Source organism: Dromaius novaehollandiae, chromosome 2, assembly GCF_036370855.1.
Source record: "Dromaius novaehollandiae isolate bDroNov1 chromosome 2, bDroNov1.hap1, whole genome shotgun sequence".
Taxonomy (NCBI): Eukaryota; Metazoa; Chordata; class Aves; order Casuariiformes; family Dromaiidae; genus Dromaius; species Dromaius novaehollandiae.
In genome coordinates this window covers 33,341,039-33,357,951 of record NC_088099.1, presented here as the reverse complement: position 1 = coordinate 33,357,951, position 16,913 = coordinate 33,341,039, and the positions used below count along the sequence as shown (strand labels likewise).

At 40.7% G+C, this 16,913-nt stretch overlaps 1 protein-coding gene across 4 annotated transcripts in view; it reads left to right on the top strand.

Annotated features, from left to right (window-relative positions):
- Window positions 1-814: 814 nt before the first annotated feature.
- LOC112983815 (ubiquitin-conjugating enzyme E2 E2) overlaps window positions 815-16,913 on the top strand; it is a 251,703-nt gene continuing 235,604 nt past the window's right edge. For 2 of the 4 annotated variants that reach the window (XR_010387613.1, XM_064506211.1), the window contains exons 1-3: window positions 817-1,284; window positions 4,916-5,104; window positions 13,672-13,722. Coding sequence is in view for 3 of the 4 variants with exons in the window: in XM_064506211.1 (XP_064362281.1) it covers window positions 4,929-5,104; window positions 13,672-13,722 (227 nt within the window). In the remaining variant the exon portion in view is untranslated. Of the gene's footprint in view, window positions 1,285-4,915; window positions 5,105-13,671; window positions 13,723-16,913 lie in introns of all 4 variants that reach the window. The other 2 variants (XM_064506212.1, XM_064506213.1) reach the window with 2 other exon arrangements.

Sequence of the window (16,913 nt, the reverse complement as noted above, 5' to 3'; positions counted from 1 at the left end):
GTTTGTTTTGTTCTGGTTAATATTATTAATACTAAATACGTAATATTTAAGCGTGGCTCTGCCTTGGCCTCTCCCACTCCTTAACGCAACGCCTGCCGCAGAGGTGAAGCCTCCCTGCGCGGGAGGTGAGGTCCGTCTACCCGGGCACGACCACGCCGCGGTACCCATCCCCAGCTGGGATGCTGCGGGCCGCCCGCGCCCGTCCGCACCACCGGGCTGCGCCGCCGCGGAGCAGCAGCCTCGCGGCCCAAACTGCCGCGGCAACGCGGAGAGCGACGGCCAAGCTCCGGCCTCGCCTCGCGCCGGGCGAAGCAGCGCGCCCCGGCCCCGGAGGCCGCCGCGGCCGGGACGCGGGGGAGCCCCCCGGCCCCGACCGCCCGCGCCGGAGGGGGCGAAGCCGCGGAACAAAGAGCCGCGAAAGGGGCGGCAAGGGCCAAGAAAGTTAAACCCGCGGCCGCGGCCGCATGCCTCCCCCTGCTGCGGGCTGCGCTCTGCCCTGCCTCACTCCCACTCCCACCCTGGGCTCGGGGGGTGGGGGGGGGACGCGCTGCGACGGCGCCACGGGAGGCGGCCCCACGCGAGACACGGGAATTGGGGGGGGGGCTAACCCTCCCCCCTGCAGCGGAGCGGGGCGCTGCCAACGGCCGCCGCGCGCGCCGCCCCCCCATCCTGTCACTCCTCCTCCCCGCCTGGCTCCGCTTTCCCCGCCCCCCGCGTTTCCCTTTAACGCGCGCTCCCGCCGGCGGCTCCTTCCCCCCTCCCCCGCGGGCACGCGCCCGCGCGCCCCCGCCCTCCCCGCCCGGCGCGCTTGTCGCTTTCCCCCTCCCGCCACCCCCTCGCCGAAAGCGCGCTCCCGCCCCTCCCTCCTTCCCTCCCTGCCTCCGCGGGCCGCGAGCGCTGGGGCTAATTGGCTGCCGGGCGCGCGCGCAGCGCTGCCCGGGCGGGGGCGCGCGCGCGCGGAGGCGGCGGGGGTGGGGGCGCGCGCGCGGCAGCGGCTTCACTTCTCTTCGGGCAGCGGGGGCAGGAGCGGCGGCGCGGGGAGAAGCAGCAGCAGCGGCCGCCGCTGCCGCTGAGGAGTGAGGGAAGAGGCGGCGGAATTAAAGAGAGAAGAAGAGAAAGAAGGAAAGAGAGAACGAGAGGGAGGGCGGGAGCGCGGGAGCGCTCATGACTCAGTGACCGGCCGCAGCCCCTCGCCAGCCCCTCGCCCGGCCGGACGCGGGGCGCCCGCCTCGGATCGTCCCGCAGCCTGAGCCCGGCGCCGACGCAGACCGCGCTCGCCCGCAGGTAGCGGCGGCCCCTCCTGCCCCCCCCCCCCCCCGCCACGCAGGTCCCGTCCGCCTCCCCTCCCCCCCCGTGTCACCCCCACCCGTGCCTCTTCCCTGCCCCCCCCCCCCGCATCTCCCCGCCGCCCCTCCCCTACCGCCGCCATTAACCCCCCCGGAACAACTCCGGCCCCCCTGCCTGCCCCGTCGGCGGGCCCACCCGGGCACCCCCCCTCCCCCGCCCGGGGCCTGGCCGCCGCGGGGCAGCGCGGGGCGGGTGTCGCGTTTGGGAAGTGCCCGCCGCCGCCGCGCGCCGTCCTCCAGGACCGCATAATTACTGCACATTGTGTCTGCGCGGCGGGCGCCTCCCCCTCCCCCGCTGGGCGCGGGGAGAGCGGCGGGTTGGGGGGTGCGGGGGGTGTTGTGTGTGTGTGTGTGTGTGTGTGTGTGTGTGTGTGTGTGTGCGCGCGGCCCCGGCCCCCGGCCCGGCCGGGCAGCGGTCCCCCCCCCCCCCAGCAGATGTTGTGCTCCTTTTGCCCTTTACGGTCTCTAATGAAGATGAAGTAAGGCGGCTGCTGTTGCTGCTCTTCGTGGACCCTGCAGAAATATTCAATTTATCTTTGCTTGTAGGAAATTAAGACCGCTTTAGAAAGACATCATCGCTAGCTCTGCTGCCCTTGGGACCTATCTGCACGCTGCCAGGATCTCTCCTTCCCTGACTGCTGGCTTTTGCTGATTTTTCTTCCCCCCCCCCCCGCCCTTTTGAGAGGGGAAGGGAAGGTGCCGGTGGATATATATGACAGAAGCGGGATCCCTTGGACATTCTTCACTTAAAATTTATAGTCGTACTTACAGTTGTAGTCTGTGTCAATGCTGAATCATCTCGTGTTAAGGGAAGGACTTTTAAGTCCCCCCCCCCAGTTTTCTCAGCACAACGGCAGGGAGGTTAAAAACCCTCCTCTGAATGTACAGTAGTCTGGCAGTCAGGGAGCTGGACATCATGTTTTTCTTCTTACGCTATGTGACAGTTGCAAACACACTTATGGCTGTCTAGGTTCAAGAAATATCTTGCGTTTGTCTGTGTTGATTGCATAGAAATGTTTTCCTACAGTGTCATTCCCCGGCTGATATTTTTTTTCCATTCTTTTATTTGTTCATGCGCTCGCTTTCTAACTTCGACCGCATTTGAAGTGTCTGGCTTCAGGACTTTAAAACACACTTGTATCACGGTCTTGAGCATCCCTTGAACTATGCAAAATTTCTAAAATTGCAGGCGTTGGGAGGGGAGGGCATGGAAGGACTTGTCTCTGAATGTCAGGAAGGGGAGCAGGGAGAGATGGGGGGAGAGAGAGACGCGAAGCCGTGAGAGAGAAAGAGTAAGAAACTAGCCAGACATCAAATGACAGATTTAAGCGTTTTCCTGTTGTAAATGCTGGCATTACATGTTACAGTAATTATATGCTCTGGGCTACTGTTACAGTGTTTATCTGCTGGATAGTAACCTGAACTTACAAAGTGAATACCGTTGTTTTTGGATAATAGTAATATTTATAGCCAAGATTATTCACAGCAGATGTCTATGTATATAGGCTTATTAAATATGCTTTTAACTTTCTGGCCAGTAGTGCTAAATCATTGGCACATTGTGAAGAGAATTTTCTGTGTAAAATTAGATGTACTAACCAAAGATCAGAATTAGGATCTGGAGAAAGTAAAGGCCATCAGAAACATTGTAAAAAAGATCAGATTGTATTTTAGCTGTATGTAGAAGCAAATAAAGCAGGTACCTGCTTTCCAATTTGCATTATAGTTATTAAATTCATATTTTGACATGTCAGAGTATGTTACTTCTGTCTTTTGTTATCTCTAAGTCTTCTTTTCCTTTTATCTTAACATTTGACAACCAGGATGTAAATAGCTAAAGATTTACCTGTGAAAATATGTGAATTATGGTAAATATAATGTTGTAGCTATGTTGTAGGGAAAATTGTTCTGCTGAGAATGAACAATTTCTATATTTTAATTTTAGAAATCAAACCATGCATTATTTCAGTTCATGCAACAGCCTAGGTGTTATGTTTTTGTATATATTTATATATGAATATATATTTATAAAATATTTCTTTTATGAAACCTCAAATGTTGCTTAAGCTGATTAAGAGTAACTTAGTCCCACATCCATCACTTGCTATTTTTTTAAACTTTTTAAATATTTTGAATACATTTCATACTTCCAGATTTTCTTTTCCTTTCTGTATAGCCTCATAAATTAGATGAAAAAGATTCAATTCCTACTCAAGTCAGTTGGTTTGAGTTGTGTGAATAATGTCTGAAAAGATTGGTTTTTCCATTCCAAAGTGTATGCTATTTGGTAGTATGAGATATTGGTAAGGCTTTTACAAGGTAGGAGTAAATTTATTTTCTTACATAATGAGAAAGCTTATGGCCTTTTTTAAAAGTGGCCTCTTAAAAAGTATCCTTTTTAACATAACCTTGTTGACACTGGTGTAACTTTCCTTTTCCTTTGCTGTCTCTTTCCATAAATATGTGCAGGGAGGTGAACTTCTTTTTAATCCACTAAATGAGCGAGGTTAAATCTGAGCCTGCAGTCCTTTTATTCTCCCTTGCTACAGTATTAAAACATGTAATGATCAAGGTGAATAGTTTTATTCTTAAACATGATGGTCTCTGTACATGAGATAAAAGGATAAGTCAGTTGAAGTTAACAGCAAATTAAAACTCTGTGTATGAAAGAGCAAATTCTTGATTCGGATTGGTTCTATCAGAAAACCACCTAGATATATGGGGTTTGTGTGTAAGCAAGTAACATTTGGGCCCGTGTGCTGTGAAGGTGGTTCTTTTATTAACATCTCTAGAGGAGGACATATAAAATAGTTGTGTAAACTCTAGATTTGAAGTTGAAGGAGAGACTTTCTGCTTTTAGTAAAATTTTCTAACAGTCATTGCCATCACATTTGCTAATTTACTAAGAGTTTTTCATTGACGCCTGCCTTTCATTAGAATAATTAGAGAAGTCATGACAGCTCTAACAGCGGGTTTGTAATTCTTCATCTGTCGCCATATTATTTCTTCCTTCATTTTAAGTAATATGATAAATGAAAATAGCTAACTAGTATCAGAAGTGTAGAAAAAATGCATCAGCTTGACTTATGAAATATACTGGAATGTCTTGTAGCTGCTGTTCTCTGACAGCTTTGTTGCCTGATGTCCCTTGAACAAAATTCATTGGAAGAAAATTTCCTTATATCCTCTACTAATGTGTTTACCATCCTAGAGGTGTGCTGTTTTAGTAAATACAAACAGTTCCGTGTTAGTGCCTTTTGGTTCTATGAATGTTTCCATCAAGCAGGCCAAACAAGATGTGGATTTTGTAATGTGGAAACCCACGCTATAGACTTGGAGAGAGCCCATAGATTTATTTCATATGGGATAACAGAGAGTCTTAAGATAGTAATAGCTCTCTGTTTTTAACAAACTGTGTTAGATTTGAACGTGTGGCATAGTGATGAGATAGTATTTTTGTGTGCCCTAAGGAAATAAAGCAAAAGATTTGTCTCATAGAAATGAGATACGTAACTATCAGGCATTTTTTTCTGAAAAAGCTTTAACTTTTGTTGTTTGTTTTTGTTTAGTGCAGCATCTGCCATGTCTACAGAGGGGCAGAGAGTTGATGATAGTCCAAGCACTAGTGGAGGCAGCTCTGATGGAGATCAACGTGAAGGTGTTCAGCAGGAACAAGAGAGGGAGCAAGTTCAACCCAAGAAAAAAGAGGGCAAAATATCAAGCAAAACAGCCGCTAAGCTGTCAACTAGTGCTAAAAGGTAAGGCGTTCTTTCTGGATGATTCTTTTCCTCTCTCCTTTTTCAGCTGGCCATCAGATGTGTGTATTGATTTACTATATTCATTTTCTTATTGTTTTATTACAATACGGTTATGTCAGTATAATAGTCTTCTGAGGCTAGTCACAATAATGGGACCTGTGTACTTTTGTCCATTCTTTGACAGATTGGCTCTCTTTCACGTGGTTTTAATAGTAGTTTGCATGATAAAAGCTGACATTTTTTTATTGCTAGTAAAACTCAGACAGTTTTGTAGCCATATAAAATATATCTCTGTGTGTTTATGTATGACTGATGTTGAAACTTGTCAGTATAACTTACAGTTAATTAACCATAAACATCTCAGACAGTTCAGTAACTCAGCATGTTAGGAGACTACTGTAGTACCTATGGCTGTATGTAAAGTACTGCATTTCTTTTTCCCAGATGGTCAAGTCAGAAATATTTGAGTGAGCAACAAATATATGTTGGTTCATTACTTTATACCGTGGTTTGTTTTAATATCCATTTCTATTTCTTCCCTTCTCTTTTCTGCTGGAGAGAAAAGGTAGATTTGGAGAAAAGCTATTTAAATTATTCTATACTATCGTGTCAGTCTCCAGATAATGATTGTCATGCTTGGACCAACAGACGGAACAGATGTGTTAGTGTTGCTCTGTCAGTACAGACAGTGGTATTAATCTAGGCAGCAGAATTTAAATACTGTTATAGTGAATGTAGTTAAAATATAGTTTTAAAAGAATCTGACCAGAGCCCAGTTCTGCAGACTGTCCTGATGCAGAATTCCCAGATCTTGATTTTTCTCCAATTTAAATCAGTGTAAACTACGAGAAACCACTGGAGTTGTGCAAATATGTCATTATGATAAAGGAGAAGGATTAAGGCCTTATTGCCATAATTTATAACATGTGCACATAGTAGAAGGCTGTAAATACCAGTGTAAGTATGCATGCGTACGTCTTTTCAAGATTAATTTTTTTTTATCTAGGCTTAATCCTACCATTTACATATTTTTTTTTTTCTGTCCTGAACTCTCTTCTGTCTTTCTAGGGAGATGTTGTCATGCTTTTCTTTTGTCATAGACACCTTCCTTATAGTTTGCCTATATAAGCCCCTTTTTTCTCTCTCTTTTTTTTTCATTTTTTTTTCTTTCTTCCCTAGTAACATGCTTTCTCAAGAACCATACATACTATGACACTATTAGGAGACTGCCTAGTCATATCAGTTACAGGATGGCCAGCAGAGCTTGCCAATATTTCTTTTTATGACTAAAAAGAAAAAAAAAACCTTTCAAAATCATGAAGTTAGTTAGTCACATAGTTAGTCCTTATAGTCATTATTGTTTCTGGCCTGGTTCTCTTTCCTCTGCTTCCTGATATATATGTATTTTAGTATTAGGAATATTGAACTAGACAGGATTTCTAAGGTCATCAAATCCCGTTTTTAACATCCTTAGAAAAGAGTCCATGTATTGTGAACTTTGTACAATGTCTAACATAATGATGCCACAATTCTGGCAAGGGCCCGTGGATACTTTCCTATTAAAAAAATAATAATGATATGTCAGAAATTGGTCTATTAATCTTAGCTTTGTGTCTTCAAAGCTTAGAGCTTTTATCAACATGCATTTTGCAGTGATAAAATTACTTAAACCTTTTAAAGTTTAATCATATCTGCTTATGGTTCTGCTGAAACTAATTATGCCAGTTGCTGACAACAATACGTTTGTCACACTCTAAAGCAACAGTGTACATGTGTGTACTGATATTACATAAAAGCCTCTGATTATGCATTTTAAAAGTTGAGATGACTTTAAAATACTATAAGAGTTCTGTAGATATGTACACTATAAATAATATTTTTGAAAAATGTATTTTTAGGAGCACTAGTTGTCATAGCACTGTCCATAGAGGAATTGCAGTAATACATTTTTTTTACATTCCATCTAAACCCATTATTCGGTAGTTAGAATTAGGGTGACTTTTCTACAACCATTGTTAATCTGACTAGGTTTTTATTACAGTTGATTATGGTTTTTAGTGTGTTTTTTTAAAAAAAAAATTAGAAGCAGTAATGCCTTAAGAAAGAAAAATCTGAAATTCAAGTGGAGGATAAAAAGGAAGAGAGTAATATCAAGGAAGGAAAAATGTAATGTATTATCACATATTGAGGACTATGTGTCTATGAAGATATTTTATAGAGAGGTTTTCTGTAGTGCTTCTGGTTCATTAGAAATGAAATCTGTTGCAGGAATAAGGCTATAGCCCTTCTATACAAATGTTGTTGACCAGCTTAAGAAATGATCTTTTTAATTGAAATAAATTGAAATAATTCAGCTGTTCTTAGTGAAAAACCTGAATATACACTTAGCAACTTCTTCCTCTGTTAACTTTTGAATTCTGTGGTTTTGTATGGCATTACTCAAAAATCCCAATAATCTTCACTTGACAAAGGCAAGTGTTTCACTGTGCAATTGCTTCTAATAACTCTGTTATAGTTAAAGGAGTCAACTCTGCTAAAATCAGTAAAAACACCGTGTACTATACTTGAGGCTTTGGTCAAGATGCCTTAATTTATGTTTAGAAGAGATAATGCTAGTAAGCTAATGTAGTACTGGAGCTAAATCTCTCTGTGGGCATTCAGAATGAAGATTTGATTCTAATCTGAGTTTGGATGCCATGTTGTCACAATTGAAATCTGTTTTCATGCATCTGGAATTGTCGTAGTTTTTTTGCGTTACATTAAGCTGCATAGTGGTATCTTGGATTAGAATTAAGATTTGTGCATTTGTAGTTGCAATACCTTTGTTTTGGTTTTTATTTGTATGTTTATATAGTCAATTAGTAAGATTTACTTTTAAATAATTTTCATTAATACTAGTTTTTAGCAAATCAGGATTTAACAGTGGACTTACTTTTGCTTGTGTGAAAGTGCACTAGTACTGTATCTTATTTATATCTTCAGTGGTGTATATACTACTTCTGCAATTTAATGCTTTGCAAAATGGTTTGATTATGGAGGATATATGAAGACACTTGAATTCATATGTGAGTAAGTAGCAGTGATCTTCTTTTAAAATAGAGGGTTTTTTTCTGTTAGCATTGGTACAGGTGGCATCAAGAAGGCAGAATGCCTTCACATGCAGTTCCTCTGTGCTAATACTTCTAGGGCTAGCTGCTTTACAGGTGTAATAGCTTACAGCATATGTCATACAGTGTACCAGTCCTTCAATTTTCCTCACCGAGAGGGCATCACCTTAAATAGCAACCTTTCTTACCTAACATGTCAAGATTGAGAAACTCGCTGCATATCACAATTACAGTTCAGACATGGAATTGAATTGTTGTCCTTGAGAACAGCAGGCCTCTTGTTACCTTTTAAGTAGCAAATCTTAGCATGACCTTTGAATTGAGAGAAGTGTAACCATTCTTGGCTAGCATAGGAGCTCAACAAATAAATATATTGTTTTGCTGGGCTCCTGAAGTTGGTGGTTTAAAATCTGTCAACCTTTGTGTCCAGTTCTGGCATTTTTTTTTGTCTTGTGTCTGTACTCAATTGTGAATTTTAAAAATTTAGTCTCATCTTTTTTTAATTGAATGAAATTATAACCTAAGGAATAGCAACTAAGTAGTGGATTTAATTTGTTAGAAATTCAATGATATAAAAATGAGGTGTTACAATTTTTTTTTTTCTTAGAGGAGGTTATCATAGCACTATTTTCAAGGAATTTGGGAATGATATTCAGCATGTTGAATATGACAGCAAAAATATGGACTTTTTTTTTCTTTTAAAAAATATCCTTGTCATTTATATGTGCATCTAATATTAAAGGGGGAGTATTTATCTTCCTTCACCATGAATCTAACCATCTTTAGATCAATTTCCTGTTCAGTCACAGTCTATGTAAGGTTGAAATATATACCAGTGATTGCGTTTCTTAGTATTTTATAAATAACATATTCTTCAGTCTGGATTATTGGTTCACTTAACTCTTAGGGGTAAAGAGGCATGTATTTTAGAAAAGTAGACGTGGTAAAATTGGCTTATTGTCAAAGAGTACTTTTTTGTTTCTTTTCCTGTTAATTATACTGGAAAATCCTCTAACACGTTCAGTTCTCCCTTAGCTTTAGGGAACTTTAAGCATTTCATGAAAAAACAACAGACAGTACCCCTAGGCTTGGAACAGTAGTAAACATGCGCCCGTGCGGATTAATAATGTTTGAAATCCACAATGTACTTTTGTGCTTCAGAATTTAGGGATAGATTAACCTTTACACTTTTACTAGAAGGCAAGTATGTTTGTTCATTCCCATTAGTAAAATGGAGTGAGGGAGGGAGGGAGAGAGGTCAAATGACTTCTGTAAGACTAAACAAAGAGTATCAGACCTGACATCACAAATTAAATGTCCTGTGTGTACAGCCCAGGGCTTTGATTACTAGAGATTATTTCTCCCTCCCCTCTCTCCCCAATAATATAGTAACATATTAAGCCAGTCTATCATTAGCTTAAGTATAAAATGGATCTAAAAAAATTTAAATGAGTCCCTTTTGCTCTCTGATACAACTAAAAGTGGCTGTACTGAGTCAGAAAATCCAAAGAGAGAGATCCAGAAAGGATCCTGCAAAAAATGTTTTGTTGCCAGAGGCCATGTATTCTTCTCACGGTGAACCCTCTGTGGTCAATGAAGGAAATAAGGCACATCCTCTCCTGTGCCAGATTCTGAGAGCAGCTCAATGCAGATACAGAACAAGCACCACAGCAGTGGAATAACTCGTTCAAACAAAGGCCAACTTGCACATTGGAAGTCTCTATCAATGCAAGGCTCTCTGGGATATTATTTGATGATTTAATTGTAACTTTGAATGCTGTGACATGTGAGCAAGCTATTGCATGTCAGCTGCTCTACAGAAACTGTTCCTGAATGTGCTCTCAGCACGAATACAAGGTAAATTAAAGCAGCTTACCTCTTAACGAAAGAGGAGTAAGGTGTGTATATTATTTTTAGTTTGGGTTGCCGCAGAGTAGGAGAATGAACCTGGACAGCTTACTGAGGAGCAATTGGTGGACAGTATTATATTAATATGTTGTAGCTTGTTTGTATAAAAATAATCACAAATGAAACATCTGTATCTTGGATGTTTGCAAGAGCCATTAGGACTTTTGGATATAAATACAAAGTAACATCTGATTAATTTTTATTGCTTAAAGCAGCAAGGTGTTCTGCTCTCCTGTCTACTCAGTCACAGGAAAAGCTAAATCTAGGACCATTTTAATGCTCTTGGCATTGTAAATCAGAAATCTCAGGCTGAACTAAAACAGAGGCAGAATATGGAAGAACTCTGTACCTTTTCCATCCTGAAAACTAAAGGGAGGGGGTTAGGATTTAGGAGGAAGGAAGGTTTTTGATCTAGGACTTAAGCTACATTTGTTGTCAATCCATTCTTGATGTCTCTCAGACTCATTGTAATGTAATGAAATATTAACTGCTGTTATTATTATATGTAGAGCTTAAAGCAAAGGAGTAATCCCTAACTCTCTAGAATTTCAATGTAATCATTCTGTAACTTCCCAAGAAGCAGAAAAAGCAAACTAAGCCATAAACCATGAAATCGGCGGAGATTCTATGCTATTTAGGTTTTCTGTGATTTGAATTTGTGATAGTATAAATTTCAAAATCACAGTATAACTTTGTCATGGACAGAAGAAATATTTTAAGCATCTCCCACACTCTAAAATCTTCTCCTTTTTAAAAGATAAACATTATTAGGACTGTTTAAATGGAGTAATTTTTTAAAGGACCATGATGTTTGGTATGCTTAGACTTCACTAATCATATTTTCTCTTTTAAAAAATGTGATCGATTTTTTTTTTCAGTGTTGCTACAGTGAGTTTTTGCAAATATTGATTACACAGCATTCACTTACAGTTGTACAAGAAAGAAATAATGTTTTGGATTGGGACAATAATTGGGGCAATTCTACTTACTGGAGATGTAAATATTTCAATGAATAAAATATTCAAATAAACACTGAATTTCTACCCCTCTTTAGGAATCACTAGTATGCATATATAGGATTGTGGTGGACAGAGGTGGGAAGAAAAGATAAAGTGTCTGAAAAATCATTTTTCATCTTTTCAGCCATATCATTTGGACTAATAAAAGATATTACCTCTCCCTACAAACTCTTTTTCATGTATGCCCTAATTATTTCAGAATAAAAATGATAAAGGAATGGAGTTTCTGGTTTGGGCCCATTCCTGTTCTACCTTTGGTTCATTTATTCATTACAGCCATAAAATCAACTCGTAGTGGCATAAGGGGAGTTTCGATAGTGGCTATGAGACTCTTTAGTGGGTAGGATTTTATTTGGATCTTAACATTATATAGAAAATTAGAGTAAACTGCTTGTTTTTGTTATGTGCCAATACACCTGAGTGTTTGATATACCAGGTTCTGTGCCTGTATCTACATGCAAAATGGGTGGCAGTCATTTTTAGCAAGATATGTGTGTGCCTCAGGCCAGGCCTGAGCTCTTGGGCTGTGGCTTTAGCATCTGTCCCAGGAATTCGAGCTCTATTATTACGCAGGTTTTCTTTCTTAGTGTAGCGAATAAAAGGAATAGTAATCTGCTCCCACACATGAAATCTTGAGCAGGAGAAGGGGAGAGGAGAAAATATGGAGGATATGTTACATTGTTTTTCTTTCCTCCCTACTCCTAAATGTTGTTTTTGCGCTGAAGTAGCCTATAATAAAGCCTTGAACACGGTAAGGTTTATGGGGAACGTGGCCACAATGGTCCTGCTTATGGCATTATATTCTGGCAAACCTTTGGGAATATTTCATTTGTAAACTCCTACTCTACACATTTAAATTTCTTTGGAGGGGGAGATGCTGACTTTTGTGCACGTGCTGGTGTGAAGGAAAAGAGCCTGTATTGCCAGATGTGACAGAGGGTGGGAAATCTACGACTTGGCACAGGAGCAAAAGCCTTGGAATATCCAAAAATACTTTAACAACTTAGAGTTCTACCTCCAGGCAGAATAACTATTGGGATGCTGGTAACAAGTGGAGCATTGCAGGGGTCTATAATGGACCTGTCCAGTTTAACATCTTTATCAGTGACCTGGAGGATGTGACAGAGTGCACCATTATCACGTCTGCAAATGATAGCTGGAACAGTCTGTTGGGGGAACAGTCTGTATGTGCACAGGCAGGGCTACCATTTAGAAGGACCTAGGCAGGCTGGAAGAAGAGGTTGACAAGGACTGCCTAAAATTCAACAAATGCCAAGTCCTGCACGTGGGAAGGCATAACCACTTGTAGCAATACAGACTGGGGACTGACTGGCTGCAGAGCAGATCTGCTGAAAAAGACACAGGTCTTGGCAGACGGCAAGCTAAACACGAGCCAGCGATGTGCCCTGGCAGCAGTGAAGGCTAACTGCATCCTGAGCTGTATTAACAAGAGCATAGTCAGTAAACAGAGGAAAGTGATTATCTCCCTTTACTCAGAACTCATTAGACCACATCTGGAATAACATATTTAGTTCTGGGGCCCTCTGTGCACAAAAGACCTAAAGTGGAGCAAGCCCAGTGGAGCACCCCTGAGCTGGCCAGGGGCTGGGGCACTTACCTTAGAGGAAAGGTGCAGGGAGCTGGGTCTGTTTAGCCTGGTGGAAGAGAAGGCTGCAGGGGAGACCTAAGAGCATGCATGCATGCATGCATGCATGCATGCATGCATCCCTCCCCCTCCCCCCCCCCCCCCAACATATGCACACACACCCCTACCTACCTTTAAGGAGGTGACTGAGAAGATGGAGCCAGGTGCTTTACATCAGTGCCTGGGGGGTAGGATGAGAGACAACAGACATAAATTGAAACAAGAGAGGTTCTGACTGAATATAAGGAAAAACTTTTGCCCCAAGGACAGTCAGGCAGTGGGAGGAGCTGCCCGGAGAGGTCGTGCAGCCTCCATCCTTGAAGATTTTCAAGACCTGACTGGATAAGTCCCTAGGCAACCCGGTCTGATCTTGCAGCAGATTCTGCTTTGAGCAGGGCACTGGACTGGAGCCCTCCCGAGTTCCCTTCCACCTGAGTTACTCTTTGATTCAATGAAGTTTTGTTTTTTGCCCTGCCAGTATTAAGGGATGTAAGAAACAAAGCATTCTGGAGAACTAAGTGGAGAGCCTCGGGCATATGGGCAGAGGAGAAATGGAGAAGGAGGGTGTATGAAACATTTAATTATTGTGCAAGTGAGCAAAGGAGCTTAGAACCCTAGTTTAAAAAAACCTCAGGATTTATTTGATGGCTGTTCATGGAACAACTTGTTCTGGATTGGAGGCTTGTTTTTCAGAAAGGATTTTAGAACTTGGTTTTAGTCCAACATTTTGTTGTGCAGTTACATACAACTTTATAGCATCAGCTTTCCATTGCAAATGAGAAGAATTATGTTTTATTATTATTGATTGCTGTAGAAATATTTCATAAAGTTGAAGGAAATATTGCAAAAGAAATAGTCCTGATAAATTCTGTTTTTTTTTCTCCTAAGAATTCAGAAAGAACTTGCAGAAATTACATTAGACCCTCCTCCAAACTGTAGGTAAGTTCATATGGATTTTTTTAATTTGGAATATTGATGGAAATTACATAGAGGACTGGGGTAAATTTTAGCTATTCCTTTGCACTTATTACTTAGAAATTTTGGAATAAAAACTGATAGATAGCATCTTTGCCTATATACAAAGAACTGATATGATATACTTTTGGTAACACAAGTAACAGTAAAAACAGTACTGAAATATATGATGTGTTAATAGATACAGGGTAAAAATCGATTCATCCTTCAACTTGAGGTATTAAATCAAAGGCATTTTGTTTGATTCTGTAAAATGTAATCTTGGTGGCAGTTACTGATAAGCTTGATTCCTTTTTCTTGCAAATTGTTGACATGCTGTTAATATAATGGAGAAAGAAAAATGTTAACGGGACAAACTGTTATTAATCTTCTGAGTGTATTTCTGGTGATGAATTACGACGTTCGATGGAAACTTACTGAAACAGAGTATACCATCTATAGATGTATACCAGAGTATACCTATACTATATCCTTTTGAAATAATTACTTTTGTGCTTGTTTTTTTGTCAGGTGTGTTTACTTGTGATGTTTTTAAAAGTTGCTTTGAAATGAGTAGCGACATAGGCCTGGAAAGCCTTGCTACCTTGTGGCCCAGGCCTTACACGGTTGTTTTCGGATGGCTGTCCCAGGGTTCTGATCGACAGACATATCTGTCAGCTTGACATATGGTCAGTGTTGGAATTGCGCCAGGGTTGTGCAGCACTTTTTAAAGGAGCCCCTGCAATAGGACCTCTCGCAGTGAGAGGTCAGACTAAATGCAGATGAATAGCTTCCATACAGTTCTGCCAACTGATTTCGACTGATGTGGTTAGTAGGATTCATTCTGTTAGTGCCCTAAAAAGAAAGATTGATAGAAATAGCTGATTGCGTGCAGCTTTTATAATGAATCCCAATACATTTCAGTATCAAATTAACTAAGCAACTGTTAGTAAAAATGACAGTCAGCTTTATTGTTTTGGTCTCTTGACAAAAGTATGTGTGAGAAAATAACAAGATTTGATGTGGTTGTGCTGGATCTCAAGATATAAGTCAAGTGGCTATGTACTAAAGCACTGTATAGTGAAGTAGCCTTGCAATAATAGTGTTCAAAGAGTATTTCAGTCAATTAGGATGAACAGTTCTTTGCTAGATAAAACATTTTAATAGCTAAGCTGTTCTGTTATACTTACGACTGTGCGCGAGTCTTCAATCACATCAAAGCTGTTTCAAATGGCAGATCTTTACTTAGGTGTTGATGACTGATGCCTATTAGTGGATTGATTTGCTGAGATGAATATAAAACTTCAGTCTGTTGTAGGAGAATGCACGAGTCTTTGAACTGAGCGTAAAAAGCTTCGTTTTTAAAGCAGTTATTTGTTTTAGTTTTTCAAATCCTTCCCTTTGTAACAAAGCAGTTGTTTCAGTATACAAGATACTGTTGTTTGCTTTTCTTTTACTAGCAAGTGTAAAGTGAGCATTGGCTGGCTTAGTGGAAAGCCCCTTGGTGACTTGCAATTAAAAAAAAGAGTGAGCTGGAGTTTTTCTATTTTCTGAACTATTTACTAATGAAAAAGTAACAATAAAATGCACTGCATGATGCTGTTTTGCAAAATTAAAAAATTACATTTAACATCATGTGTCTGCTGCTTTAGCACAGTTCTTAAGATACAGAATTATTTCATGTTGTGATCTTGATAGATAACCATTAGTAACTTTACTATTAGCAAATATATTTTTATAGTCAATAAGGAATCACTTCATTTAATTTTATGCTCTGTTGACATAGCCTAAACAGTGTTTTCATTTGAACTTCATCTATTTTCCTATTATGGTTAAACATTACAAAGTAAATACATCAGCCAGACATGATTCTTCAGCATAATGAAGAAAGCGAAGTTGTAATATAGTATATACCTATATTTTGCCGAAAAGTATTGATACTTATTTTCTTGTTTTTAGTGAAATTTAGATAATCCTTATAAAAGATGTTATGTTCTGTGTAAAAACAAATACTATTTCATCAAGATAAGTTCCTTACAAATATAGGCTGCTTGAAATGGTTGCAATCCCAGTCCACCTTCACTTTGCATCCTCTTTTATTTCAGTGGGGGGTTGTATATATAAAATAAATCATGACTGGGCAATAGGAATGTGATCAATCTCAAATGTAAATGTCACAAGGTATGGAGGAAAACTGTGTAACTGTTAATACTCAAGAATACTATCTTAAGTAGTTTTTTAGCAACTTCTGATAGGCAGGATATTCAATCGAGTTGGAGCTTGGGTGGAATACTGCAAAAATGTTGCAAGACTTCTAGTTAACTACACCAGGACGAAGTTCAAGTTTGTCTCATCCAGGAAAAAAACAAAATGGAACAGTATCGGTAGTACAGTAGCATCCTTTAATGGCATGCTAGGCTGCAGAGTTATTGCAAGTTCCAAGGGAGTTGCTGCTTTCACTTCTGCAGCAGCTGCAGTCTAACCACTTGCCCCACTCACCCCCCATAAAGAGAGTAGGCTATATAATCTTCTTGTTTGTTTGAAAGACAGAAAAAAAGTCTTGCTGACATTTAACGCTTTGTAGCTGGCAGTCAGTGTTGCAACTTGAAGCTTCTTTCCAAACTGTGGAAGATTGTGGATTTCAGAGTTTCTTAACAAAAATTAAATAAAACTTGTCACACTGGGCTGTAAAAGTGGATTTAATATTACAAGAAGCTAAGTTACCTGCTTTCCTAGATATCATTGTGCTTCATATTCTGTAGTTTGCATTCAGAGCAACGAAAGACTCGCATTGACTTCATAAACTTTGGATCTTTCCCCACCAGTGAGAATGTTAAGTGTCAAGAAGCCAAGCTAGGAGGCGAGTGGGAGATGAGCAGTATAATCACAGCTATTTTCAGAGGGATACATGTCATAAAAGATCTGTTATACTTCACTTTTAACAGAAATAATTGGATGTTTTCTGTTATTTATTCCCTCCTTTACCTTTGTGCAGAGCTTTATTTACTATCAAGTAGAGTCATGAATGCTGAACAGGTACCTTTTGTATTTTAAAGGTACAGCATTGTGCAGTCTTAGTTTATCTGGGGACAGTATAGCTAAATTGTAGAGATACTCCACACTTTTTTTTCTTCTTCTCCCCTCTTCTGTTCATTGGAAAACTAAACCTTGATTGC